Here is a 27,121-nt window from a genome sequence, read left to right as displayed (position 1 = left end):
CTTCAAGGAAATAGAGAATTGAATTCTCTGCATCAGTGCCACCCACATTTTTGGTATTGCATTTTTAGCGGTGTAGATTCAATTTCTAAGGTATTTAGTGTCATTGGATTGAGCTTTTTCTACCTTGTTTAGAGATTCACAAGCTTCCTGTCAATATTTTTCTAAATAATTTTTGCTGTTCTCTTCCAGAAAAACCATACAAAGTGTTCTTCTGGATTTTATGATGAACCTGTTTTAAGTGAAGTCTAGCCATAAATAGGTTGCATTGTGTATGAAAAATGTTCTTAGACAGGGTCATAACTAACATGAATAATATGTTGCTTTCACATTTAAAAAAAAAGCTCTCTAAATAAATACTCTTTTCCTAGATCTTTAAAAAAAAATGCTGGCTACTAAAATAAAAGAATTAATGTTCTTTTCTAATATTTTTCTTTCTTATATGAACAAGAAAAGTAAAAAGAAGGGTCTTCTGATTGTCTTTAGAAATTGATTACTTGAAATATGTCCAAAACTTTTTAAAGTAGAATTAATAAAAAAGAACAATTAGGTATTACATTCTGGGTGCTTTTCTGATAGAAAAGATGTATTGAACCAGGATTCAGATAACCAGAGTTCTTTACCACTAATTCCTCTGGGAAAGTCAGTTAACCTCCTTGCCTATTAAATTTTCCATATAAAATGGAAGGAAATCTTTATTACTTTAAATAGAAGAGTTTCTATAATGGGCCTAGCAATATAATTTGGTCCTTTTGAGAAATGTGTTTCTCTTAACTACTCAAACTTATCCTGGCTTTGAAGCATGGCCAGAAACAATAATAACTCTTATTGGCTCCATTTAGCAAACCCTGGTAGTGTACTTTGATAATGTTTTACACACATTATCTTGTTTAAACCTCATAATAATCGTAAGTGATGGTTATTGTTATTCCCATTTTACAGATGAGGAAACCAGGGTTCAGAGAACTTAAGTAGGTTGCCCAAGCTCAGTGGGCAAGTAAGTTAGCTAGTTAGTAAGTGATGGAACTGGGATTCCAACCCAGTTTGGAATCCATTGTTCATGCTGTTACTTAACTGCATTTTATTATGTAACATGAGGAGAGGAAGCTTGAACTTGTTTGCAAATCTGTGCTATTCTTAGTACTTAGCACTGCCATTTTTATGTTGTGACAAATTATCTCTATTTAGAGGTGATTTAAAGAAATGTAAAATTTATTAAAACTAATTATATGTCCATTCCTCTTTGACACTGAGTTTGTTGTTTTCACTCAGATCTACATACTTTTAAATTACTCTTCAAAGATTGGCTTATTTGTGCAACTCTGTGTCAGATGCTAGAATACAAAGAAATGTTCTTTGTTATGATTCTTTCCATAGATTTAATCTCTCTCCTAATTTCTTATTATGCCTGCTCATTGTTTTTATGGTCCTGTCCTTTTCCATTATTGGGTACTTAATATTTTGGCACGCATACAAACATTCTTTTATCCTCCCCCCCACTTCTACCCTATCCTTCCTCCTTGCTGCCCCATTCCACCAAAAAATAAATGAATAAAAATAAAAATAGTTTATCTTCCCAGAAATTGATAGCAATGCTATGCAATTTAATTTGGTTTCAGCAGTATCCTTGTATTGGCTGATGGATTGGTTGGTTGGCTTGTGCTCTTCTAAGCATAACTACCTTATAGGGACAGTGCTTAGATAACCAGTTTTCTTATGTTCATTTCACCTAACCAGTTCAGCAGAGACAAATTGATTTCTTTTTCATTTTGCTGACTGCATTCTAGAAATTAATAATTGGTAACTTACTATGGAGAATAATTAAAACTGATGGAAACTGGTTGAAGAAAGCTATCACTATCCATTGATACGATACAAAAACAGTTTTAATCTACTGGTTTCTAGACATTTTGGCTTAAAATTATACTGTAAGAGACATAATTAAGTATGAAAATAATATAGTTTTAATATCAAATGCAGCTGCAACAGTGTAGAAAGTAGTGTTCCTTACAGTCTTTCTTGCCTCTTATTCTACCACCCCTCCTGCAAAATCACATCAGTGTATTTCATGCATATAATATACTGTTTTCCTAGTTTTACCATAAAGTGATATAGGGTCACATCTCATTATTATGAAATATAACCTTAGTTAAGAAAAATGCCTAGGTTTAGGTAATCTGATAGGGAACCTAGTTAGATTGACAGTAGAATTCACTTAGGATTGCACACTACCATTTCCAGGATATTGGATGTAACATATTTTTATATTATGATACCACTAAGTTTTGAAGATCCTTTAGAATTTTTTTGCCAGGTTCTAGAAAATCCTCCCCCTTAGAGAAAGCCTGTCTTTTGCATATGAAGTGTATTTGCTTTTATAAACACATCTTTTGACATTTTATTCCTCCCAGGACCTTTCAAATTAGTCCTTCACTGTTCTCTTCCTCTTCTCTTTCTCTGTTATTTCTTTTGCTTAGAATGATAGAACTATCATAGTCATAAAGGACTATAAAAAAGTTAAAATGTTTTTATTGTTTAAAACCTAAAACTCAATGAATAAAGAGTTCATGGCCATGTCAAGATAATTTGCCCCTTTGAGCATAGAAGCCTAATTTTCCTTGTTGATTTGGTCTTACCCTAAAGCCATCTAATTAAGTAATTTTTTTTCCATACATTGATCTGGCACACTTTTTACCAGACTTCAGAGAAATATGTTTGTTTTAAGGATTTAAGAAAAAATAGGAACTGCAATGTTTACTAAATATAGGAGAACTTTGTTTATAGAACAGTATCTTTATTCATATTTGGAAGACAGAGCATTTTTTTTTTAAGATTTTATTTATTTATTTGACAGAGAGAGACTCAGGGAGAAAGGGAACACAAGCAGGGGGAGTGGGAGAGGGAGAAGCAGGCTTCCCGCGGAGCAGGGAGCCCACTGCGGGGCTCGATCCCAGGACCCTGGAGTCATGACCTGAGCCGAAGGCAGACACTTAATGACTGAGCCACCCAGGCGCCCCAAGACAGAGCATTTTAAAATATATAAAAAGCAGTACTGCTGACCTTATGTATCTTATTCAAATATATTCAAGGAATTTTTACTCATTATTATTGTCCATATAGTAATTTTCCAAATTATTGAAGCTTATCTTTTTAAGCAACATACCTTAAGCCCTAAAGCCCTCTAGATCAGGGCTTTGCAACCCTAGCTGCATATTATAATCACATGGAGATCTTCAAAACAAACCTATATGAGACTTGCAGCAAACCATTAAAATCCGAATCTTAGGAGGTAAATGCCAGGTATTAGCTTTTCAGTATATTTTTTGTTTGTATTAGTATTTTTTTTTTGTATTAGTATTTTAAAAAATGTTCTCAGGTGATTCTAATGTGCGTCCACTGTTGAGAACCGTTCTTAAGCCCCTGTCATATATTCTAGCAGACTGGCACATAGTAGAAACTCAATTGAAAGTTTGATAAATAAATGAATCTTAATTATTTTTGACCTCTTAAAAAATACAGATTTCTCTACCCTTTAACAGAGAGTCTATGAAAGATGATTTAATTTTTTTTGATAAATTAAGGTCAAATTATGAAAACAACTTATTTTACTTTAATACACTGTATTAAAGTCTTTAAGGAGCTATTCACACAACTAATCATTATTGTGCCAGACACTTTTGAGGTATATCAGTGTACAAAGTAGTCAAATATCCCTGCTCTCCAGAAGCTGATGTTCTAACGGGTAGACTGACAATAAAAATAAATACGTAAATTGTACAGTATGTTGGAAAGTAGTAAGTGCTGTGATGACAAAAAGATAAAAGAATAGAGCAAAGTAGGATCAGAAGTGCCAGGTATGGGAGGTTGGAATTTTAAACAGGGTCCTCTCTGAGGTGAATTTTGTGCAGAGATTTGAAGGAAGTGAGGGTGTGAGCCATACAGCTATCTGGGGGAGAGCACTGGAAGGGCAGGCAGCATGGGAAGGCCCTGTAGGGGAGCTTGCCTGAGATGTGTGAAGGAACAGTAAGGAGGGCCTTGTGCGGAGTGCACCGGAGGAAGAGCAGTAGCAAGAGGGCTGAAAGGCAGGGGGCGAGGCCTGGTCTGGTAGCGTGAGCAGATTATTGTAAGGACTGGCTTTTTCTGAGTGAAATGGTAAGCTGTGGCAAGCTTTCAGAACCAAGAGAGGCTTGATCAGACTTCAGTTTTAATTCAATCATTTTAGCTGCTGTGTAGAAGCAAAATAAGCAGTTGCAGTAATCTGAGCAAGATGGCTCTGACTAATGGTAAAGGACCAAGGTGGCTCATAGCTTTTTTTGTGGATTAGATGTTTAGAATATGAAGGAAAGAGAGAAGTCAAAGATTACCCCAGGGTGTGGGCCCTTGAAATAGTTAGGGTTGATTGCCTGCACTTTTTTCAGGGTTTTTTGTTGTTGTTGTTGTTTTTTCTTTTAAACCTCAGTATTTAGCTATGATCTTGCATTTCTCGTCGCTGTTACTGCGTCTGCCTTCACCTCTTCTAGGGCATATTACTTTAGTTCAGATCTCCTGAAGACCAGCAAATACAAAAGTATTTAAAAGTATATGTAAAATAAGGTTGTTGATTTAACAGAATGTGGTCTGAGTGAGATTTGAGTTCCTCTATTTAGGAGTAAAGGGGAATCAGCTTTAATGTCAGATCTTCTAACAGTTGCCTTCTCTTTTGAGACCTGCAGCTTTCTTAAGGATTCACATTGTATTCTGAATGATTGTTTGCCAGAAAACTGAATCCCTTAATGAGAATTCATTTGTATTTACAGCTTTCCTTTTTTTTTTTTTTTATTTTAAACAGGCAAAAGAATGGACTCCAGCAGGAAAAGCAAAGAAAGAGAATTCTGCTAAGAAATTTTATTCTGAATCTGAGGAAGAGGACTCTTCTGATAGCAGCAGTGACAGTGGTGGGGTTTATAGTTCACTGAAAAAACTTTGTTCACTACAGTTTATATGCTGTGCCTCCAACAAAACAATAAGGCCCTAGTATATAATAGTCAACAAGTGGGTCTATTCTATTATGATAATGCCTTTCATTTACATATCATTGTATAGGTTTCAAAGTAATTTCTAATCCTTTCTCATTTGACTTTGCCTCTTGAACACCTAGCTGAGAAATTAGAGTTGAAACAAACTCATGCTTTTCTGAATTCTAACTCACCCTGCCTGTTATATTCATAGCATATTGAAAAACATGATTTTATATTTGAGAAGCCTTTAGTGGGACCTTTAAAAGTAACCCTCTTCTGTAAAAATGTAAAGTTTATTTTAAACATTGAGCAATCTGTTCTTTATCCATTTTATACTTTTATTTCTACATCAACCTGTGTAGAGTAAAGCTAAAATTAATAAATCTCTTGTGTATTATAAAGAATCAAAGAGCTAAAACAATTAGGACAACCATATAGTGAAAAGAATGCTAAATTGGAAGGATTTAGAATTGCTGCATTTCAGCTATGCCAACTGAATAAGGTACTTACCTTTCTCTGTGTCTGTTAAATAAAGAGGTAAAGTTAGATGGTTTTAAGGCCCTTCAGTACTAAAATTCTGTGAGCAATTTGCATAATGGAAAATATATTGGAGTTACTTTCCAACACTCTTTTAACAATTAACCTAAGAGACCTATCTGACCCAAGATCAAATGACACCTATTTCTTCTATAACCTTTTTTCCAGAGCTCTTCACTATCACTTGGTCATATATTACCTTACTCTAAGATAATTCATTCACTTTTTCCTCAGTTTCCCCTATCAAAATCTTTGTTTCCTGTATCTGATAAATTAATCTGTGATACATCACATTGTGAAATGATAAGTTGAAAATGGAGAATATACTAAGTGTTGAGTGTTAATACTAAAAAATAGGAGATTTCAGAATGATGTAGATCGTTAAGAAAGATCTGTTGTATAGTTAAAAGTGTACTATATGGATATTTGTCTACGTCCCCTTTATTCATAAGCTCATGCCTGTTCATAGGCTAACTTTTTAAAATACATATTTGCAATTTTTATTGAGACTTTTCATGGGTTGATCTGAGCATGGGGCCGGAGTTCCACTCTAGCTACTAAGGAAAAAGCTAACTTTTCTCCTTAGAAATTATGAGAGTATTTTCCCAGTCAGCAAGTCTTCTAGAGGATAAACAGATGTCCTCAAAGATTTTACTAACTTTGACATAAAATTAATGCTGAATAAAAACTTATTCACTTAAAAAAAAAAAAAAGGTTGGGGAGGGATTTTACTAACTTGAAATTTTTAGTAGTGGTTCCTGAAGTGAACTGGACCAAGACTCATGTTGAACTCACATGTAATTAACATGAGAGAGTAACTTAGATGCTATAATTTTTTTTCCTTATTTAAGGGATAAGTCACTTATCTGAGTAAATATATACATGTGCACAACTTTCTTTCATATCACATTTAAAATATCCTATTCAGCAGTTTTACAAAATTTGGGTAAGGTAAATTTTGCCCTTTGTAGAAGCTGATAGTAATGAATGCCTTACCATGTGCAGGCACTGTTGTGTCCTAATCACCTTTACATGTTTCAAATCCTTTAATCTTCACAACAGTTCTCTAAAGTATCTAGTATTATTATCATCTTTGCTGGAAAGGAAACGAAGACCCAAAGAGTTTGAATAACTTGCTCAGTCTTACAACTCATAAGTGACAGAGCTAGGATTTGAACCCAGACATTCCTGGTTGAAAACCCATGCTTCTAACCACTACATGCTATTCCAAAAGAAGATAGGTAATCCTAGCTTTTCACTGTGTGATACATAAATCGATCCTCATAAAGTAGATATTACTTACCTATTATATGTTCCTGGCTAAGGGCACTTCATCAGATAGATAATAGATGGGAGCAACAGTTTGTCCTCTTATTGAGGCTAGTACTTTGCACCTATAATCATTTCAAATAGTAAAAAATTATGCTACATGTTTAAAATACACATAAATAAACTATATCACTTCTGGGGAGAGTCCTAGTATACCATAATTTATACATAAAGCATTTAAATGTATAGCTCCACGGTATAATTTTATGATCTCTTTGATCTCTTTGACCTGTGGAAAAATCTACACTCGCTAAAATAAGTAATTTTTAATTAGTAGTTTTGCTTTTTGCTTTTGAATTGAGAAATTTTTACATATGATTCAAATGGTTCATTCCCATCTCAAAATGTGTACCTAAGAAGATTCAACTCTTGCCTTCTCTCAGTAAAATTTCTCACTATCAGAAGAATTAAAAATTATTTCTTTATCCTTATATCATTCCTTAAAAAAAAAGTTTTTGCCATAACTAGATACTTAAGGATTTGAAAAGCAAGATTCTCTCAAATTTGGTTTACTTGGTTCATCTTTTCTTTGCTTTCCCCTACTATCAAAGTGTGTCCTCTGTCTTTTGAAGCTCCCCACACTCACACTGCTGCAGGAATTAGGAGGTGGGGGGACTGAATGACAGGAGTGTGGAAATAGAGTGTTGAACAAGTGGGGTCCAGTAAACTAAAATTCAGCATCTGGTTTCATTTCTGATGAATATTGACAGTTACTTGGGTCCTTATGTCTAATTAAATGGCTATAAATCAAGGAGCATCTGGTTATTTTTTCAGAGAGTGAATCTGAAAGTGCAAATGGAGAACAAGAGGAGGAGGGAGACAGTAGTGAGGACAGCAGTGAGGACACCTCCAGTGAGCATAGGAGTGACAGCGAAAGTGCGTCAGAAGTAGGAGACAAAAGAACAGCCAAGAAGAACTCCAAAAGCAAAGGGAAAAGGTAATATTTTGTTAGAATTTCCTTCAAAAAATATTCTGTGGTGTTTTCCCCCAGGATACCATTTCCCTTTAATTCATAAAGTGAGTAAGAGAAGAAGTGTATTTTTTCCCAGATACTGAATCTTGTAAAATTAGTTAGAATACTAGTTCACATTATTTATTCTACTACTTATTATACTTAGTTTTCGTTTTGAACTTGAACAAATCTTGGGGTTACATTTTGAAAATTGGTATAACCTTGGAAGGCTGAGTTAAGTGATCAAGAAGTAGGTATGAAACACTTAATTACCTTCTGTAGCAATTTTGCTGAGGACTAAAATTAAATCCTTCAACACTTTGCCATTATGTAACTAAGACAATTGATTTTTCTAAATAGTGTTATAGTAAAAAGATTATGATCCAAATATCAGAGTCAAGGGCCGTGAAGGAAGACGGTCATAAGATATTTAAGTGTTAGCACTTTTTAAGATCTCCCATTATCAACATTATCGTGTATTAAAGTGTCATTAAAATTTTGAGTAATTGGGGCTAATACCTTGGATTGTATGAGTCTGTTTTCCCCATTGCTGTCAGCGAGTGGCCTCTGCAGATGTGATGGTCCTTTTCCTGGGAGCCTGCTGCCCGCTTACTTGATGAGCTTGCAGCCCAGCTCAGTCGTGGCTGACAGCACTGATTGGGGCGCAGTACGCTCTCTGCTCCTTTTATTACAGACAGTAATTAAAGCAGCTCGCCCTGCCACTTCCATAACAAACACAGCATAATGCCCTAATTATGACTTTATTAATTTAAGTCAGGATTTAATGATTTTAAAAGTGATTTATATTGTTTTTCCTGTTCAGAACAAATGAAATATGTAGGTTAAATTAATACAGGCTTTTCATCATTGCAAAGTTAAAAAGCTAGTTACCAGTAAATTCTTTTCATTAGATTAACATCTGAAACTCTAAGCAGTAAGGTAAACAGTAATTACCCATCAAAATTGAGTGCTACATAACAAAATAACACTTTTACCTTTAAAATCTTATCTTAAAAGCTATAAGTTAAATGTATGCAGAATCATTCACTTGTTGCAGCAAAGGATTTACTTGGTCTGTAATATCCTTTCCTTTGAGAGAAATTTTGTACTTCTGGTTTAATATCAGAATATCTGTGATTACATAGTTTATAAAAAGTGTCTTATTTCCAGGAAGGGAAAATTTTAAAGATTTTATTTATTTGACAGAGAGAGACACAGCGAGAGAGGGAACACAAGCAGGGGGAGTGGGAGAGGGAGAAGCAGGCTTCCCGCAGAGCAGGGAGCCTGATGCGGGACTCGATCCAGGACCCTGGGATCATGATCTGAGCCGAAGGCAGACGCTTAACGGCTGAGCCACCCAGGCGCCCCATATGTTAGAAATTTTTAATTGTGTATTTATATTAGTTTCATTGTGTGTTTTTTCCTTCAGAAATGGAGTTTTCTCTTTGCCTATGTTTTAATTTAAAAGAATTGTTTATTATACCAAAGGGAATCTTGGATACATTGAAAACCTTATATTTTTAAGTACATGTTTTAACCATTGAGTTGGGGATAATAAATTGCCATTCTTTGCTTCGGGGAAAAAAACAACATATTTTTTAGTCATCGAATATAATTACATGTGCTCTGAGATGTTACCATGACTTCATTTTTAATAAACAGCAATCGTATTTCCTCCACAAAAATCAATTCTAGGAAATATCGATTCTTCCCTTGTCTCACCACTCTCTCTCCCCCTGTGTTTTTCTGCCTGTCTCTCAGAATTTTTTTTGAACTTTGATAGTTTAGCTATATGATAAGTTTTATTAAAAGCTCTTATTTTGGGGGCTCCTGGGTGGCTCAGTCGTTAAATGTCTGCCTTCGGCTCAGGTCATGATCCCAGGGTCCTGGGATTGAGCCCCGCATCGGGCTCCCTGCTCTGCGGGAAGCCTGCTTCTCCCTCTCCCACTCCCCCTGCTTGTGTTCACTTCTTGCTGTGTCTCTGTCAAATAAATAAATAAAATCTTTAAAAAAAATTAAAAGCTTTTATTTTTAAGTAATCTCTACAACCAATGTGGAGCTTGAACTTAGAACCCTGAGATCAAGAGTTGCATGCTCTTCTGAATGAGTCAGCCAGGTGCCCCTCTGTGATAATCTTTTAAAGCTAAGGAGCTTTAGGTTTCTTTAAAACCACCCTTTAGTAGTCATAACTATTTATGATTAAATTTGAGTTTTACACTCCAGAGTGTTTTCATTTGAAGGAAGCTAGTATGGTGTAGTGGGGGAAATATGGTCTTTAGAACAAGACAAACTGAGTTGAAATTCCAGTTCTGCTACTCCAGACAATGTGTCCTTGAGCAAGTTACTTAACTTTCCTGAATATTATAGGATAATAATACACCGAGTAATAATATGTTGAAACATCTAAATTAGTTAATTGGTGTGAAGCTTCTAAAACTGCGTGGCACAGGATTTTTTAAAAAAATACACATGGAAAGAGAACTAGACCTTCAGTTTTGAGAAAATGTAGAAGACCATAGTATATCTCTCTTTTGAGAAAAGACCTTTGGGCTACCTCACATGTTATTTCTTCTCCATGGAGAACTACTTCCCTACTCAAAACTATCCCTACTCCCTGCCTTATTCCTATTTCTCAGCTTAGGTGTTTCTTCCTCTAGGAAGCATTCCCTATCTTGGTTAACTTTGTTTAGATGCTCTCTCATGACATATTATACTTTATTACTTACTACTTACCATACTTTTTTGTCATTGCCATCTTCTCTGTATTCCCCAATGCAGTGTAGATTCTATAAGGGAGACTCACAGATATCATCTATATCTTATTAAACATTGTTATCCTTAGCACTAACATACTGCCAACCCATGGTGGGTGGTCAGTTAATATTTATTAAATGAGTGAGTGAGTGAGCAAATGAGTGAGTAGCATCAGCATTTAGGTTTGATCATTTGTTTTTTTGTTTTTGTTTTTGTTTTTTTCAGTTTTCTCCATTTATTGTTTTCCAATATTTATTTTTATTTATTCTTTTAATTTAAATTCAAGTAATTAACATATAGTGTATTATTAGTTTCAGAGGTAGAGTTCAGTGATTCTTCAGTCTTATATAATACCCAGTGCTCATTACATCACATACCCTCCTTAACGTCCATCACCCAGTCACCCCATCCCTCCACTTCGATCCCCTCCAGCAACCCTCAGTTTTTTTCCTGTGATTAAGAGTCTCTTATGGTTTGTATCCCTCTCTGATTTTATCTTGTGTTATTTTTTCCTCTCTTCCCCTATGATCTGTTTTGTTTCTTAAATTCGGCATATGACTGAAATCATATAATAATTGTCTTTCTCTGATTAACTTATTTTGCTTAGTATAATACCCTCTTGTTCTATCCATGTTGTTGTAAATGACAAGATTTCATAATTTTTTTGATGGCTGAGTAGTATTCCATTATATATATACACCACATCTTCTTTATGCATTCATCTGTTGATGGACATCTGGGCTGTTTCCATAGTTTGGCTATTGTAGACACTGCTGCTATAAACATTGGAGTGCAGGTGCCCCTTTGGATCACTACATTTGTATCTTTGGGATAAATACCTAGTAGTGCAATTGTGGGGCCATAGAGTAGCTCTATTTTCAACTTTTTGAGTTGTTCTTCAGAGTGGCTGCACCAGCTTGCATTCCCACCAACCTTGTAGGAGGGTTCCCCTTTCTCCACATCCTTGCCAACATTTGTTATTTCCTGACTTGTTAATTTTAGCTACTCTGACTGGTGTGAGGTGGTATCTCATTGTGGTTTTCATTTGTATTTCCCTGATGCAGAGGGATGTTGAGCATGTTTTCATGGTCTGTTGGCCATTTGTATGTCTTCTTTGGAGAAATGTCTTTGATTGGATTATTTGTTTTTTGGGTATTTAATTTGATAAGTTTTTTTATAGATTTTGGATACTAGCTCTTTCTGTGATAAGACATTTGCACATATCTTCTCCCTTTCTGTCGATTGTCTTCTGGTTTTGTGACCGTTTCCTTTGCTGTGCAGAAGCTTTTTATCTTGATGAAGTCCCAGTAGTTCATTTTTGCCTTTGTTTTCCTTGTCTTTGGAGACACATCTAGCAAGAAGTTGCTGCGGCTGAGGTCACAGAGGTTGCTGTGTTCTCCTCTAGGATATTAATGGATTCCTGCCTCACATTTAGGTCTTTCATCCATTTTGAGTCTATATTTGTACATGGTGTAAGGAAATGGTCCAGTTTCATTCTTCTGCATGTGGCTGTCCAATTTTCCCAACGCCATTTGTTGAAGAGACTGTCTTATTTCCATTGGATATTCTTTCCTGCTTTGTTGAAGATTAGTTGACCATAGAGTTTGGGAGAATTCCCCTGCGAAGCCATCCAGCCCTGAACGCTTGTTTGTTGGGAGATTTTTGATTACTGCTTCAATTTTCTTGCTGGTTATGGGTCTGCTCAGGTTTTCTGTTTCTTTTGGTTCAGTTGTGGTAGTTTATACATCTCTAGGCATGCATCCATTTCTTCCATATTACCTAATTTGATGGCATATGGTTGCTCATAATATGTTCTTATAATTGTTTGTATTTCTTTGATGTTGGTTGTGATCTCTTCTCTTTCATTCATGATTTTATTTATTTGGGTCCTTTCTCTTTTTTTGATAAGTTTGGCCAGGGGTTTATCAATCTTAATTTTTTTCAAAGAACCAGCTCCTAATTTTGTTGATCTGTTCTACTGCTCTTTTGGTTTCTCTTTCATTGATTTCTGCTCTAATCTCTATTAATTCTCTTCACCTGCTGGGTTTAAGCTTTATTTGCTGTTCTTTCTCCAGCCCCTTTAGATGTAGGGTTAGGTTGTGTATTTGAGACCTTTCTTGTTTCTTGAGAAAGGCTTGTCCTGCTATGTACTGCCCTCTTTAGGACCACCTTTGCTGCATCTCAAAGATTCTGAACAGTTGTGTTTCATTTTCATTTGTTTCCATGAATTTTTTTAATTCTTTAATTTCCTGGTTGACCCATTCATTCTTTAGTAGAATGCCTTTAGCCTCCATGTATTTGAATTCTTTCCAAATTTCCTCTTGTGACTGAGTTCCACTTTTAAAGCATTGTGGTCCGAAAATATGCAGGGAATGATCCCATTCTTCTGGTACCAGTTGAGACCTGATTTGTGACCCAGTATGTGATCTGTTCTGGAGAATGTCCATGTGCACTCAGGAAGAATGTGTATTCTGTTGCTTTAGGATGGAGTGCTCTGAATATATCTGTGAAGTCCATGTGGTCCAGTGTGTTATTCAAAGCCCTTGTTTCATTGTTGATCTTCTGCTTAGATGATCTGTCCATTGCAGTGAGTGGGGTATTAAGGACCCCTACTATGATTGTATTATTACCGATGTGTTTCTTTAATTTTGTTATTAATTGGCTGCTCCCATTTTAGGGGCATAAATATTTACAATTGTTAGATCCTTTTGTTGGATAGATCCTTTGATTATGATATAGTGTCCTTCCTCATCTCTTATTATAGTCTTTGGTCTAAAATCTAATTTGTCTGAAATAAGGATTGCCACCCCAGCTTTCTTTTGATGTCCATTAGCATGATAACATGGTTTTCTACCTCCTCACTTTCAATCTGGGGGTGCCTTTGGGTCTGTAATCGTCTCTTAGAAGACAGCATATTGATGGGTCTTGCTATTTTTATCCAATCTGATACCCTGTGTCTTTTGATTGGGGCATTTAGCCCATTTACATTCAGAGTAACTACTGAAAGATAGGAATTTAGTGCCATTGTATTACCTGTAAAGTCACTGTTTCTGTATATTGTCTCTGTTCCTTTCTGATCTGTGTTACTTTTGGGCTCTCTCTTTGCTTTTAAAGGATCCCTTTTAATATTTCTCGTAGGGCTGGTTTGGTGATCACAAATTCTTTTAGTTTCTGTTTGTCCTGGAAGGTTTTTATCACTCTTTTTATTTTGAATGACATCGTGGCTGGATAAAGTATTCTTGGTTGCCTATTTTTCTCATTTAGCATCCTCAATATATCATGCCAGTCCTTTCTGGCACAGCAGGTCTCTGTGGATAGGTCTGCTGCCAGTCTAATGTTTCTACCCTTGTAGGTTACAGACCTCTTGTCCCAAGCTGCTTTCAGGATTTTCTCTTTGTCTCTGAGATTTGTAACTTTCACTATTCTTTGTTGGGGTGTTGACCTATTTTTATTGATTTTGAGGGGTGTTCTCTGTGCCTTCTGGACTTGAGTGCCTGTTTCCTTCCTCAGATTTGGGAAGTTCTCCACTATAATTTGTTCTGATATACCTACTGCCCCCCCCTCTCTTTTCTCTTCTGGGATCCCAGTTATTTTAATAGTATTTCGCTTTATGATATCACTTATCTCTCAAATTCTCCCCTCGTGATCCAGTAGTTGTTTATCTGTTTTTTTCTCAGCTTCTTTATTCTCCATTATTTTGTCTTCTATATCACAATTCTCTCTTCTGCCTCATTTATTCCTGCAGTTTGAGCCTCCATTTTTTATTACATCTCATTAGTAGACTTTTTGATTTCGACTTGATTAGATTTTAGTTCTTTTATTTCTCCAGAAAGGGATTCTCTAGTGTCTTCTGTGCTTTTTCCAAGCCCAGCTAGTATCTATATAATCATTATTCCGAACTCTAGTTCAGACATCTTACTTATATCCATACTGATTAGGTCCCAGGCAGTCAGTACTGCCTCTTGTTCTCTTTTTTGAAGTGAGTTTTTCCCTCTTGTCATTCTTGCAGAAAGTGTCACTTTTCTGTTTGTAGAGTTGCAGTTATTCTTAGATCTCTGGTTGAGTTCATAGGTGTTCACAATGATTTAATAGTTATCTAGCTGAATTCCTGGGACCAGACAAAACTAAGGTCTCTTACTCCTCCGCCATCTTGGACTTCTCAATTATTTGGTATTTAAAAAACTATATTTGATTATCTTACATTTTTAATAAGACTTTGCATTAGAAGAAATCTCTTTTGATCTAGTTAACATTTTCTCATGATACGTTTATGGGTCACATTTCAGAACACATGTAAATAATTTTCTTGGACAAAACAATCTGTAAAGTGCAAGTCTATTTTAGCAAAAGTACATGTGTAAATATTCAATTTATGGGTAAACATTTAGTATTTTGAGACAGCATTTTAAAATCAGTCTTATGTATCTTTGAAGTTGTTACTATTAGCACCTAATACATATTCCTGGTAAATCAAACATTTAATTATTAGTTATTTTCTACTTATATCATTTGTGTTTTATAACCTTTTGCATTTGAAGTATGTGTGACGTGGTAGTATAATTGATTTTGAATTGGTTCTGATAAATTTGTTTATAGATAGTACTACCTTTTTTTATTAATATGTTCTGGAACTTTAAAACTATTTTTATTGTCTTTTTACATACTAAAAACAGCGGGTTCTCAGTGAACTTTTCTAGTAAAGGTTCTGATTTATAGACAAAATGTACATATAGCAACAATTTGCTATTTGTAAAGGATTTAAAGTTGATATTTTTAAATTTATTACAGTTATTCTGAAGATGGGGAGAAGGAAAATGAAAAATCTAAAACTTCAGATTCTTCTAGCACTGATTCTAGTTCAGAAGAAGAAAGTTCTTCAGATTCTGAATCAGTATCAGAATCTGAAAGTGAACCTGAATCCAGAAAAGTCGCTAAGGTAAGAGATTGCACATTGCTGTAATTGAAAGGAAGTGTTCTCATAGCCTTTTTCCATTTAAGAATAAATACTTTTGAAAATTAGTGTTTTGGGGGTACCTGGGTGGCTTAGTCGGTTAAGCATCTGCCTTTGGCCCAGGTCATGATCCCAGGGTCCTGGGATTGAGCCCTGCATCAGGCTCCCTGCTTGGCGGTGAGTGTGCTTCTCACTCTCCTTCTGCCTCTCCCCCCCCACCAGCTCGTGCTCTCTTTGTCTCTCTGATAAATAAATGAAATCTTTAAAAAGAAAAAGAAAATTAGTATTTTGTTGAAAATCAAGAAATTGAGAAATTTAACATTGTCACTGACAAAATAAATACCGTCTTCATTTATCTTTTTTTTTAATTAGATAATTGCTTCCTCTTTACATCAACCCCTCAGAGAAATTAGAAAGTTTTTTTTTTTTTTTGGATTTATTTATTTATTTTAAAGAGAAAGAGCAAGAGTGTGGCAGGGAGGGGCAGAAGGAGAAGAGAATCCCAAGCAGAATCAGTGCTGAGTGCAGAGCCTGACAGGGCTAGATCCTACGATCCCAAGATCATGTCGGGATCCAAAACCAAGAGTCAGTCACTCAGCCGATGCCCCAGAAACTTTTTTTAACCTCATCTTTTGCCACTGAAATTATAGAGCTCAGTGTTATCAGTTATGGCCCTTTTTGTTCTGAGCTAGCATGTGACAATGGAGGCTTTCATGAAAGGGGAAGTAAAAGGAAGTCACAAATAATACTGAGCAAGATAATATAAATGATATACATTATAAGAAATTGAGGTGAATAATGCTTTTTAAAAATAGGTGTTGGGGTAAGAGAATATTTTTAAAGGTACAACTAAAGGATACAGATTATTTAACTAGTTAATAAAAATTACATAGCCGTATATTTAAAAACAAATGCAAGATTCACTCTTGTAATAGAATGATAATGCTTTCTGTCGTATTTGTAACACTGAAACTTGTCTGCCTAGCAGCAAAAAATAAAAGTATAAATTGAAAAAATGTAGTTATTAATATAAAATTCAGACATGTTGTATATCTTTCTGATCTTTAACTGTTACTCCTTTCCTATAAATGGATCATGTGGGTCCTAGACTTCAAATGCAGTAGTTTTTATAAACAAACTTTATCCCATATGTTGAAAAAATGTGGTCAAACTGCCTTTTAGTGAATTCAGTTTTTTAACCTAATATCTTTCCCATTTATTTTTTCTATTAACTTGAATTTCTTTAATAAGTCATCTGAGTAGCCAAGGATAAAAATAAATTCATGGAAGTAGATAATTGCCTTCCCCCATCCAGAGATTTATTATTAAGAATAAGCATATTTTTTAAAAAAAGAATAAGCATATTTAAAAACTGGCTAGTTTTTGTCTTACCTTATTACAAATATTCTTGCATATAGTGATACCTATTTTAAACATGAATTTATATTTAAAACTTGTGTCTGTTTATGGTATATAATCTAAGATTTCTGTTTTCCAAAATTCACATAAAATCTTAATGATTTTTATGTTTATTACTCTGGCCTCATACACAAATTTATCACATAGTGAGTTTGATGTTTTCTCATTTCCTACTTAAATTATATCAAATTATTCATTTCCTACTTATATATTTTAAAAGTTTAATATGTTATTTAAGATAAAAGAGCTTTAGAAATTGACAGTAAGTACAACCCAGAATAAGAAATCAGTGTTTTAGAAAATGAGCAAACAAGAAATCAGTGAATGTCAACTAGGTAGAATTAAGGTGCATTATTCTTATGAGGTTTTATAAAAGTTATAAAATTGTATTTAATGCCTACATAGTATTAGAAGCAAAGGTTTTAGGACCTCATTAAAAGCCACAGAGGTATCCTAGGTTAGCAGTTCAGTTTGTTTCTTTGTCAAATACTTTAAATGATCAATGTCTTAATTGAAAATATTTTCCTATAGAACTTTAGTATAAAATTTTAAAGTATTGTAGTAAGCTAAGACTCTTGAAAAATTTGGATCTTACTCACATTCTTGATAGTTTTATGTCTGTGTGTTTTGTGTAGATGGCTTATTTTCTCCATATTATAATGCCTTTTCTTGTCTATAATAGGTAGGATTGTTTGTTTTAATTTATCACTTGGAATATTCTCTACCTTGGAGCCACCATAACTATTTTTTCCTATTCCTTTCTGAGTGATTTGGACTAAACCTTGCAATTACATGTATACCAGTTTTCTAATAATGGGCAACTCTGTAATTGTAGAAATCCTCCTTATGGCAAGTGTTGTGGCTTCTGCTTTAGATTATGAGTAATGAAGGCAGATGGTGGCTGCTTTACCTTAATTTAGCATGTCAGTATGTTAGTGCTGAAAACTCATATGCCTTAAATCTGCAGCCAAACTAAATCTATACTTTCACTGTTTCTCTTTTCTTTCACTTGGATAGTGTGTTTTGGGGATATTGAGCATGAAAATGAGGCCTCGGAGGTACTTCGAATATATAGCTTTGAAAACAGTTTATTTTATGGTGTCCCGTGAGATAGGTATAGTGTTCTACTTTTTGGAAGATAATATCTTTATGCTTCAGTTTCCTCATCTATAAAGTAGAAATGCTAATACCTACTCTACTACTTTCAAGTGCTATTATAAAAAAATATGAAAGATCAATGTAAAGCACTATATAAATATAAAACAGCAGTGTTAACATTTTTTAACTTGAATGTTAATTCCCTGAGAGACCAACAATGGTAGAGTTACAGAACACCAATGCATAGAGGAACTGAAAATTTTTTTTAACTCTTAATATCTCCTGTGTTTTTCTGACTCTTTTTATACCATTCAAGTTATAAGTTCATGTCCAGATATGACCCCTTTCTGCAGAGGACTGAGCTACCATCCACTGTGGGTGTCTCCTACCCCTCTCTGCTCTCTAATACACAATCTCTATTTATCCTCCTTTTCCTTTGAATGTAGCTCTAAGTAAGCGATTTCCTATCCACTTAGCCAAGAAAAAGTCTTACTTCCTTTTGGCCTTGGTGATAATCATCTACCTCCTTTGCACCTTCAATCTCTTTCCACTAATTTCCTCCTCTGCTAATCGTCTTTCCCAGTATTTGGGGGATGAGGAGCAGGGAGGGGGAAAGAGACAGAAATAGAGAGTGTGTGAGAGTGAGAGTTTAGAAAAATAATCTAGACAGTCTTTGTCCACAATCTCTTAACCCAGTTATTTCTTAGTCCCTTTAAAATTGGTTTCCACTCTTACCACTTCCTACAGATACTGCTCTCTGAAAAGTCAGCCATGATATTTCCCCAAACCCAGTGACCCTCTCTTGGTTATTATCCTTCTTGATCTTCTTATGTGACTATTCCCCTACTACTTGAAACCCCTTGCACCCCCTTTCTTCTGACTTCTTTGACCTTTCAGTCCTTTTGTTGCTTCACTTTTTAAGCCCTCTGACATCCAAGTGTGAACTTGGCCCGCAAGTTAGTGCTTGATACACATTTTTTCAGAAATATTAATTGATGTGAATCAATTTATTTTTTAGTCTTTTTCTCTACATTTTTTCCCTGTTGTGAGACTCATTCACTCCCGTGGCTTTAGCTAAAATATTTATGTGGAATATTTCTATAAAAACATCTCTAAATCCCTATAACAACTCTAACTTTTCTTTCCAAGTTCAAACCAAATTCTTAGACCTCTTAGGAGCTACTGGTTTCTCAAACCTGATACAGCCAGAAGAAGAGTTGTTCTACCATTTGGTGCTAGCATTCTTTCTATTCTTCCAGATCTCCCCAGAATTATCTTTGACTCCTCCTTTATCCCGTATGTTTACAAAGTTGCCAAGTCTTAGAGATTCTCTGTATTATTTCTCATATCTGTTTCTTTTTTTCCTACTACCAGCATACTAGATCACCTCTTCATTACCTCACTCTTAGACCATTGCCATTGGTCATCCTCAGATCCCCAACTCCAGTCCTTCTATACACTTGTCAGATTAATGTTAAATTTACCCTCGGCTCAGTCGTTAAGCATCTGCCTTTGGCTCGGGTCATGATCCCGGAGTCCTGGGATCGAGCCCCGCGTCGGGCTCCCTGCTCTGCGGGAAGCCTGCTTCTCCCTCTCCCACTCCCCCTGCTTGTGTTCCCTCTCTCGCTGTGTCTCTCTCTGTCAAATAAATTTTTAAAAAAGGTTAAATTTACCCATAATGGTGCCCCATTATCATCTTAGTTCAGTAAGAAATCTGCAGGCTAGCATGCCCAAACCTACCTTTCTGGTCTCGATTCCCTTTGTGGTCCCTGTGTTCTAATCCCAGTGGACTATATATTTGTAGTTCTCTTCACATGTTGTGTGCTTTCCAATTGGAGGAACTGGAGTCTCTCCAGTCTCTCCCAGTTGAGAATGACTGCATGGAATAAAAAATGTTACTGATGAGAAGGTATTACTCATGTAAATGGTGTAAAGACAGTCAAAAGAGGGAGAATCACTGTTGAATTGTTTGTGTTCTTGAAGTGTGTGTCATTCAACACCATGCCCCAGCATAACCATAAAACAAATCTATATACAGTCACACATTCTGGCGGTTATGTTTGTTTGTGTTATTGATTGGATGATGTCCTCATTTTAGATCAGATATTGTCAGTAATTACCAAAGAAGATTATCTTGATCTTCAGTGACATTTTTTTAGATGGGCAAGCATATTTTTGTTAGTAGGTGTTCTTTTCTGAAATACATTTGATAGAAAAATATTTTAAGTCTAACCCTTCTTATGAAATAGTTCTTTTGCCCCAAATAATACCTATAACAAAATTACTTTTTGTAGTTCCATATTTTAAGTGCTTTCCCATAGTTTACACAATGTAAAGGGAACCATTTTTTTCTAACACATAAGAATGAAAAGGAAAATCAATAATGTAGACCACGTTGTATCAGGAAGAGATTCACATTTATATCACTTTTCCCTATATTTTACCAATATAATTAAGTTATATTCTGCTTGTAGTTAAAATTATGTGTTGAACAGATGGTTACAATATTATTTAAAATAATGTTTTTAAAAAGTTACCAGACTTTTGAGTTGTTTTAATTGAATCTAGGCTTTGATGTTTTTAAAACGAGGCAGTGTTCTTTCCACTATCACCATGTTAGTCCATTCTTCATGCCTTAACTGTGATACAGTAGTTCTGATTTTATCTTCAGTGTCTGTGTACCAGCTGCCAAAGATTTAAATAATCTTTGATTTAAATGATAAAAATTTTAAACCATGATTATAATTTATTATGCTTAACGTCTATGCATTTTCTTTGTAAATATTAGCAACATTTTAATTATAGTAAGTGTGTGTAAATCATAATTTGTCATTGGAAATAAACATATATAACATACTTGACTTAACATTTCATATTAGCATTTTCTATTTGAATCAAAGTTAAGATTAATATATGTACTAGATGTGAAGAAAAACAGTACTACCTATATATGCATAGCAGTGTTTAAGATGCTGTCAGTAATCTTTATCACAGGTTACATGGATTTCTAAAGACTTTACTAGTCTGTTTTGGGGAGGGATTAAGTCTCATAAATGCTCTATAGACTAGTTACTGTTACTGTGACTGGTGTCTGTCCAGACATTAGTAAATGTTAAGATACACCTTAGTAAAAGATCTGCCCTGTGAAAGATTGTTGGGTGTGAAATAAAATTGGCATGTGCTATGAAACAGATAATGGATAAGAGTGAAAGAAACTATTTTCTGATTGGTTTTCTGCCTTATTTGAGAAATAGAAAACAAGTTTTACTTGTGTTTTTACAAGTATTTATGTATGTTGCTATTACATAATTTCTTTTTTTTTTTTAAGATTTTATTTATTTATTTGAGAGAGAATGAGAGATAGAGAGCACGAGAGGGAAGAGGGTCAGAGGAAGAAGCAGACTCCCTGCTGAGCAGGGAGCCCGATGCGGGACTCGATCCCGGGACTCCAGGATTGTGACCTGAGCCGAAGGCAGTCGCTTAACCAACGGAGCCACCCAGGCGCCCGCTATTACATAATTTCTGTGCCTATTGTAGAGTATTGGTTTTTTACTCTGACGGTTCAAAGCCTTGCCTCTTTGAATTTATGTCGTTCCCAATTTAGTTTATATTTTAAGCTCTCCAGAACAGAAATATCATTTCACTTCAGTTGAGATCTTTAAAATCAACGTGAATGCCATTAAGAAGCTTTCTTATTGAAGTAGGTGTAATCTAATAGGGAGGATTTGTTTAATAGTTGGACTACTTTTGACTTATAAAGAAGTCTCAATTTACTGGCAACATACTTTTGTTTTAAAGCCGGGTGTAAGTGTGAGCGTCAGATTTTTTAAATCAGATTTGTTAGATGACTTGAAGGCAAGAGAGTCATTAAATTGTCCTTGGTTGATAATTCTAACTGAAAATATTTCATGCAAATATTTTGCCTTGTGAGGCTAGAAATAAGCCTTGAATTTTTGTTGATTTCAAAGTACAATATGTGTTTGACAAACTTTACATACCACTTACCCTGTTTTATCATTTTAAACTTCAGTCTTCCTTACAATGGTTTCCTCTTTGGAAGCATATTTGGTGCTTGTTGTTTCATAGCTTTTTTCTACTTGCTTTTTTATTTTAATCAGCATGAAATGAACATGCATAATACATAAAAAATCTTTACAGATATATTATTATATATTTTTATTTGTATTATTTGGAGCTTAATAAGTATTTCCAGGATCTTTTATTTATTACTTGAAATGAAATATACCCTGTGACTTTGTATTTTATTTTGAAAATGTTGATGTGTTGAGGTGTATAATCGAATACCATGGAAACAAAATGGAGATTTGAGGGTGATAAATTGATAACTAGGTATTTTTGTAGTGAGATTTTAAGATCAGTTACTGTTGTCCTTATAAAAGTCTAATACAGTCACTCAGCTGTTAAAAACCTAATCCTCTATTTAAAAAAATATACAAAAACAAATTGTCTATCTTTCTGCCTGATCTCTTCTCAAGTACTAACACAATGGAAACAGTGGGTGATCTGTCAGTGTGTTTGGTTTGTCAATGATGGTTTTGTATAAATATTGGGAGTGTAAGAAATAAAATTCACACAGTAAAATATGATTTCATCTGCCTTTTCTCTGCAGCTCCATGGCTCATGCTGCGGTGTGAAATTCTCATTTTACACACTTTGCAGGCGGAGCACATGAATTATGCATTGAGCAAGAAAAATCTCCTGCCTCAAGTCCTATATGCATTTACCCAGGTTCTGTCTCTATTACCAAGATGAATTGCAAATGGAGAAATGTTTGATGGAATAGGGCTCTTAACTTCTTTGTTTAGAATTCAGATTTTTATTTTTATAGTAGATCCTTTAAGTATGAAAATGTTTTGAACTTACTGTGGATTTTTTAAAATGAAAAATGAAATATAATATAAGAGAGGAATGCCAAACACATCACGAAGCTTTTTATAGCCTTGATTTGGAATGCAGGGCTTTTTCAATTCAGTAGAAATGACCGTTATCTATTGCTAATGTTGTATTTCAGTCACCGGTTATTTGCTCTTCTCAGAAAGTCAATGAAATTCTGTCGTTCTCAGAGCCTTTTTTCTTTCTGTTTTCGTTTTCTAATAAGAGATTATGTCAATTTCACATGCAGCTCTGTCCTGTGTTGTATGTGACCTGATGTGTATTTAATAGATATTGTTACACACTCTTAGCTGTGAAGTAGAAAATAAGGTATAGACTTGTTTCCAGCTTTAACTTTATCTTGATTTGATAGGTTTCTAATTTTTCAGGTGGGAAGGTTACAGTTGCATAAAAACAGTCGTGCACCATCGTAGCTTATAGGAAGTTATACCCATTGTGCTCAACATAGTATTTTGATAAGTCACATGTTGTTAAGCTCTTTTTGTTATGTTCTTTCTTCACAGGAATGATATTCTAGTTGAAATGGCATTTTCATTCTGAACCTCTTTCTATTATTGCCACTTTTAAATTCCAGTTTCAAAACTAACATTTCTTCTATATTTTTCCCCAACCCTAGAAATTGTTTTTCATTTTAGGTGTGGAAAGAGAAACAAATATTGTTTGCTTTGTTTTTAAAGAATGAGTGAAAATTAAAACCCATTTAGATAATTTGAAGTTTTCAGTGGGAGAAATAATTATTCTCATGAAGAAAATCAGTATTTAGTGTTGTAATGTGTATTATTGTATTAGACTTGAAAATAATTTGTTTTTAGTTTTGGCGTAAGGAAAAAAACTAGCAGAACTTAAGATCATTTTAAAATGTTACCTAACATGTAATTTGATGTATTACTCTTATTCATGTATTTGCGCTGTTGTAAGAGCTCTGACATGCTGTAGACTTTAAATGATGGTAAGGTACCTTTAGCTTTAGTGAGACCTTTGTATGGTTAGAGGAATACTTCAAAAATACTTGTAATAATATGTAGAGATAAGCTGTAAACTCCTTTATTAGATTATAAGTTACCTGAAGGCAGGAACTATGCCTTGTCTATATTACTTCCTTTGGTTAGCACCAAATCTGATATGTATTAAAAAGTCTATGCATGTCTGTTGGATGAATGAAGGATTGAATAAATGAACAAGAACATTTTAGCAAAAACTTAAGTTTGGGCCTTTAATTTGAGAAGATTTAATATAAAAAGTATAAATTATAAAGATAAGTAACTTTGATCCAAATACATCTTTCTTTTTTTTTTTTTAAGATTTTATTTATTTGACACAGAGAGAAAGCCAGAGAGCACAAGCAGAGGGAATAGCAGAGGGAGAGGAAGAAGCAGGCTCTACACTGAGCAGAAAGCCCAACTCAGGGCTCGATCCCAGGACCCTGGGATCATGACCTGAGCTGAAGGCAGATGCTTAACCATCTGAGCCACCCAGGCACCCCGATCCAAATACATCTATTTAGTGCCCTAATCTTTGTCGATCCTTGTTTATAATGCTACTCACTACTGTACTTAATTTGTCACATCTTTTCTGAATCTCTGACTAAACTGAATACCTCAGGCTTAGGGATACTGTTTTCTAGTTCATGATTATCCACATTTTAAAAGTACAGTAGATCTAATAAGCAAACCTGAGGTAGAGAAAACCCTAAATATGTGCAGATATGTTTTGAAATACTTACCCCAAAGGAAAACAGTGAAGAAAGTAAATGAATACTTTTCATCCCTTAAGAGCAAGAGCCTGAAAGTGTCATTTGTAGATTTTAATGAATGCCTTTGGCTAAAGAAGTCTGATGCAACCCACTGTTGAAATATAAACTATCTAGTACAGTGCCTGTCACAAACTATATCTCAGAAAAGCTAATCTATCACAAGCCTCTTGACAATTTCAGAGCCAAGCTAATTATATTGTTTGAGTAATTCTTTTTCTTTTCTTTTCTTTTTTAAGAATTTATTTATTTGAGGGAGAGAGAGTACGTGAGAGAGCAGGAGTCGTTGGGGGTGGGGTGGGGAGATAAAAACAGACTCTCCCTGAGCAGGGATCCCTGGGGCTCAATCCCGAGACTCCAGGATCATGACCTAAGCCAAAGGCAGACCCTCAACCGACTGAGCCACCCAGGCACCCTGAGCAATTCTTTTTCTTAAACCAACTTGCTTAAAAATTATTTTCAAAGTGTTTGTAGGCTTTCTGCGAAAGAACCATTTTTCATTTTTGTATTAGGAAATGTTCTCAGATCACAAAATAACTATTTACCTTTAAATTTTCTTCTGATGGACCTTTATAATCTTTAAATAAAACATTTTAAGATAACAGTTTGCACAGTGAAGAAAATACTGTATGCTATAACTAAAATAAAAATTTTGATTAAAAAATACAGTACATACAACCATACAGAAAGCTTAATTTGATTTTTTTTCCTTGGCGGAGAAAATGTTTGTTTTGAAACATTGAGAACTACTTGATTGTTTTTTTTTAATAGCATGTGCAATAAATTAAATATTTCTTATTTATAGGAGAATGAAAAAAAAAAAACAAAGCAAGATAGAAATCCTCTTACCAAAGATGTTTCACTTCTAGATCTAGATGATTGTAAGTATTGAAATTTAAATTTTTTCCTCTCTTTTTAGTAGTAGTTTTTTGTTCATATGTTTAAGAGAGAGCGCACACACTTGCATGCACAGGGGAAGGGGATGGGTGGGGAGGAACAGAGGGAGAGAGAGAATCTTAAGCACACACTCCTCACCCAGCACAGAGCCCAATATGGGGCTCAGTCTCACGATCCTGAGATCATGACCTGAGCCAAAATCAAGAGTCAGACACTTAACTGACTGAACCACCCAGGTGCCCCAGTTGTAGTATTTTTTATTTTTATAGTACCTTTTATTTACATGTCTCAAAATATGCCAACTTCTATTATGAAAGGTTTATGGATGAAAAAGGCAAGAAAGTTTTAGAAATTAGTTCTGTTAGTATCTTTTCTTTCATCTAGTCAGGTTATCAGTTTTTTATCAAATGAATAAATTAACTGGTCAGATAAAAGTACACCAAATTCATTTTAAGATCTTTTGCTTTAGTAATTTGTACTTGTTTCAGTAAATAATTATCCATATCTCAATAACTTCTCCATTGTTAATTGTTGATTATGGAGATTGAAACATTTAACTTAAGGAGGTGGGGAATTAGGAAAATAATTGGCAATGTAAAGGACACTACCATGTTCTACTTGCCACACTTTTGGTAGGATCAGAAATGGATGCAAAGCTTTCGAATGTCAGTGTCGCTGTATTTGTCAATATTTTAACTACAAAAAATCTTTCTCTTAGCAAATCCACTTATAAGAATTTAGAATCCTACACATATACTTATCCAAGTATACAAAGGTATATTCATCATCTCCTTTTAAATACTTACGCATTGTGAAAAAGTTAATGGAACTAACTTTATTGGGAGTTAGATTTTGAACAGAAAAAGAGTAACAAGTAAAATATAATAAGTGTTAAGCTACTGACATTTTGCAATTTAATTTTTCCATACTAGAGGTGAGTTATGGTTTTATTAGATTATCTCATTCTGTCATAAGTACAACTGTTCTATTTATATTGTTTACCTGGCCTGTCTTCAAGTGTCATGGCAAATTCTTAATATAGAGAAATTACAGGAAATACTTAACAAAAAGAAATTAAACATAAAATTGGACCCTATGAACAATTAGAAGAAGTGGATTCCAAGAAACACACAACTTTCGGGGAGTCTGGGTGGCTCAGTTGTTGGGCATCTGCCTTCGGCTCGGGTCATGATCCCAGGGTCCTGGGTTCGAGCCCCGTATCGGGCTCCCTGCTCGGCAGGAAGCCTACTTCTCCCTCTCTCACTCTCCGAGCTTGTGTTCCCTCTCTCGCTGTGTCTCTCTCTGTCAAATGAATAAAATCTTTAAAAGAAAAAAAAAAAGAAACACACAACTTTCTAAGACTGAATTGTGAAGAAATTGGAAATCTGAGTAGACTGATTACAAGTAATGAAATTGAATCAGTAATTTTAAAACTCCCCCAAAAATGAAAGTCCAGAACCGGACAGCTCATAGGTAAATTCTGCCAAACATTTCAACAAGAGTTAGTACCTGTCCTTCTCAAATTG

The 27,121-nt window shown here is 34.8% G+C and overlaps 1 protein-coding gene across 2 annotated transcripts in view; it reads left to right on the top strand.

Annotated features, from left to right (window-relative positions):
- AP3B1 (adaptor related protein complex 3 subunit beta 1) overlaps window positions 1–27,121 on the top strand; it is a 259,009-nt gene that overhangs the window by 155,184 nt on the left and 76,704 nt on the right. For both annotated transcript variants that reach the window (XM_028114478.2, XM_028114479.2), the window contains exons 18-21: window positions 4,826–4,931; window positions 7,635–7,797; window positions 15,355–15,502; window positions 25,504–25,579. In XM_028114478.2, coding sequence (XP_027970279.1) covers window positions 4,826–4,931; window positions 7,635–7,797; window positions 15,355–15,502; window positions 25,504–25,579 — 493 coding nt within the window. The remainder of the gene's footprint in view (window positions 1–4,825; window positions 4,932–7,634; window positions 7,798–15,354; window positions 15,503–25,503; window positions 25,580–27,121) is intronic.

Source organism: Eumetopias jubatus, unplaced genomic scaffold, assembly GCF_037043125.1.
Source record: "Eumetopias jubatus isolate StellerSeaLion01/CBP00866 unplaced genomic scaffold, mEumJub1_p1.0 scaffold_5, whole genome shotgun sequence".
In the NCBI taxonomy this organism is placed as follows: Eukaryota; Metazoa; Chordata; class Mammalia; order Carnivora; family Otariidae; genus Eumetopias; species Eumetopias jubatus.
This window is presented reverse-complemented; position numbering and strand designations above follow the sequence as displayed.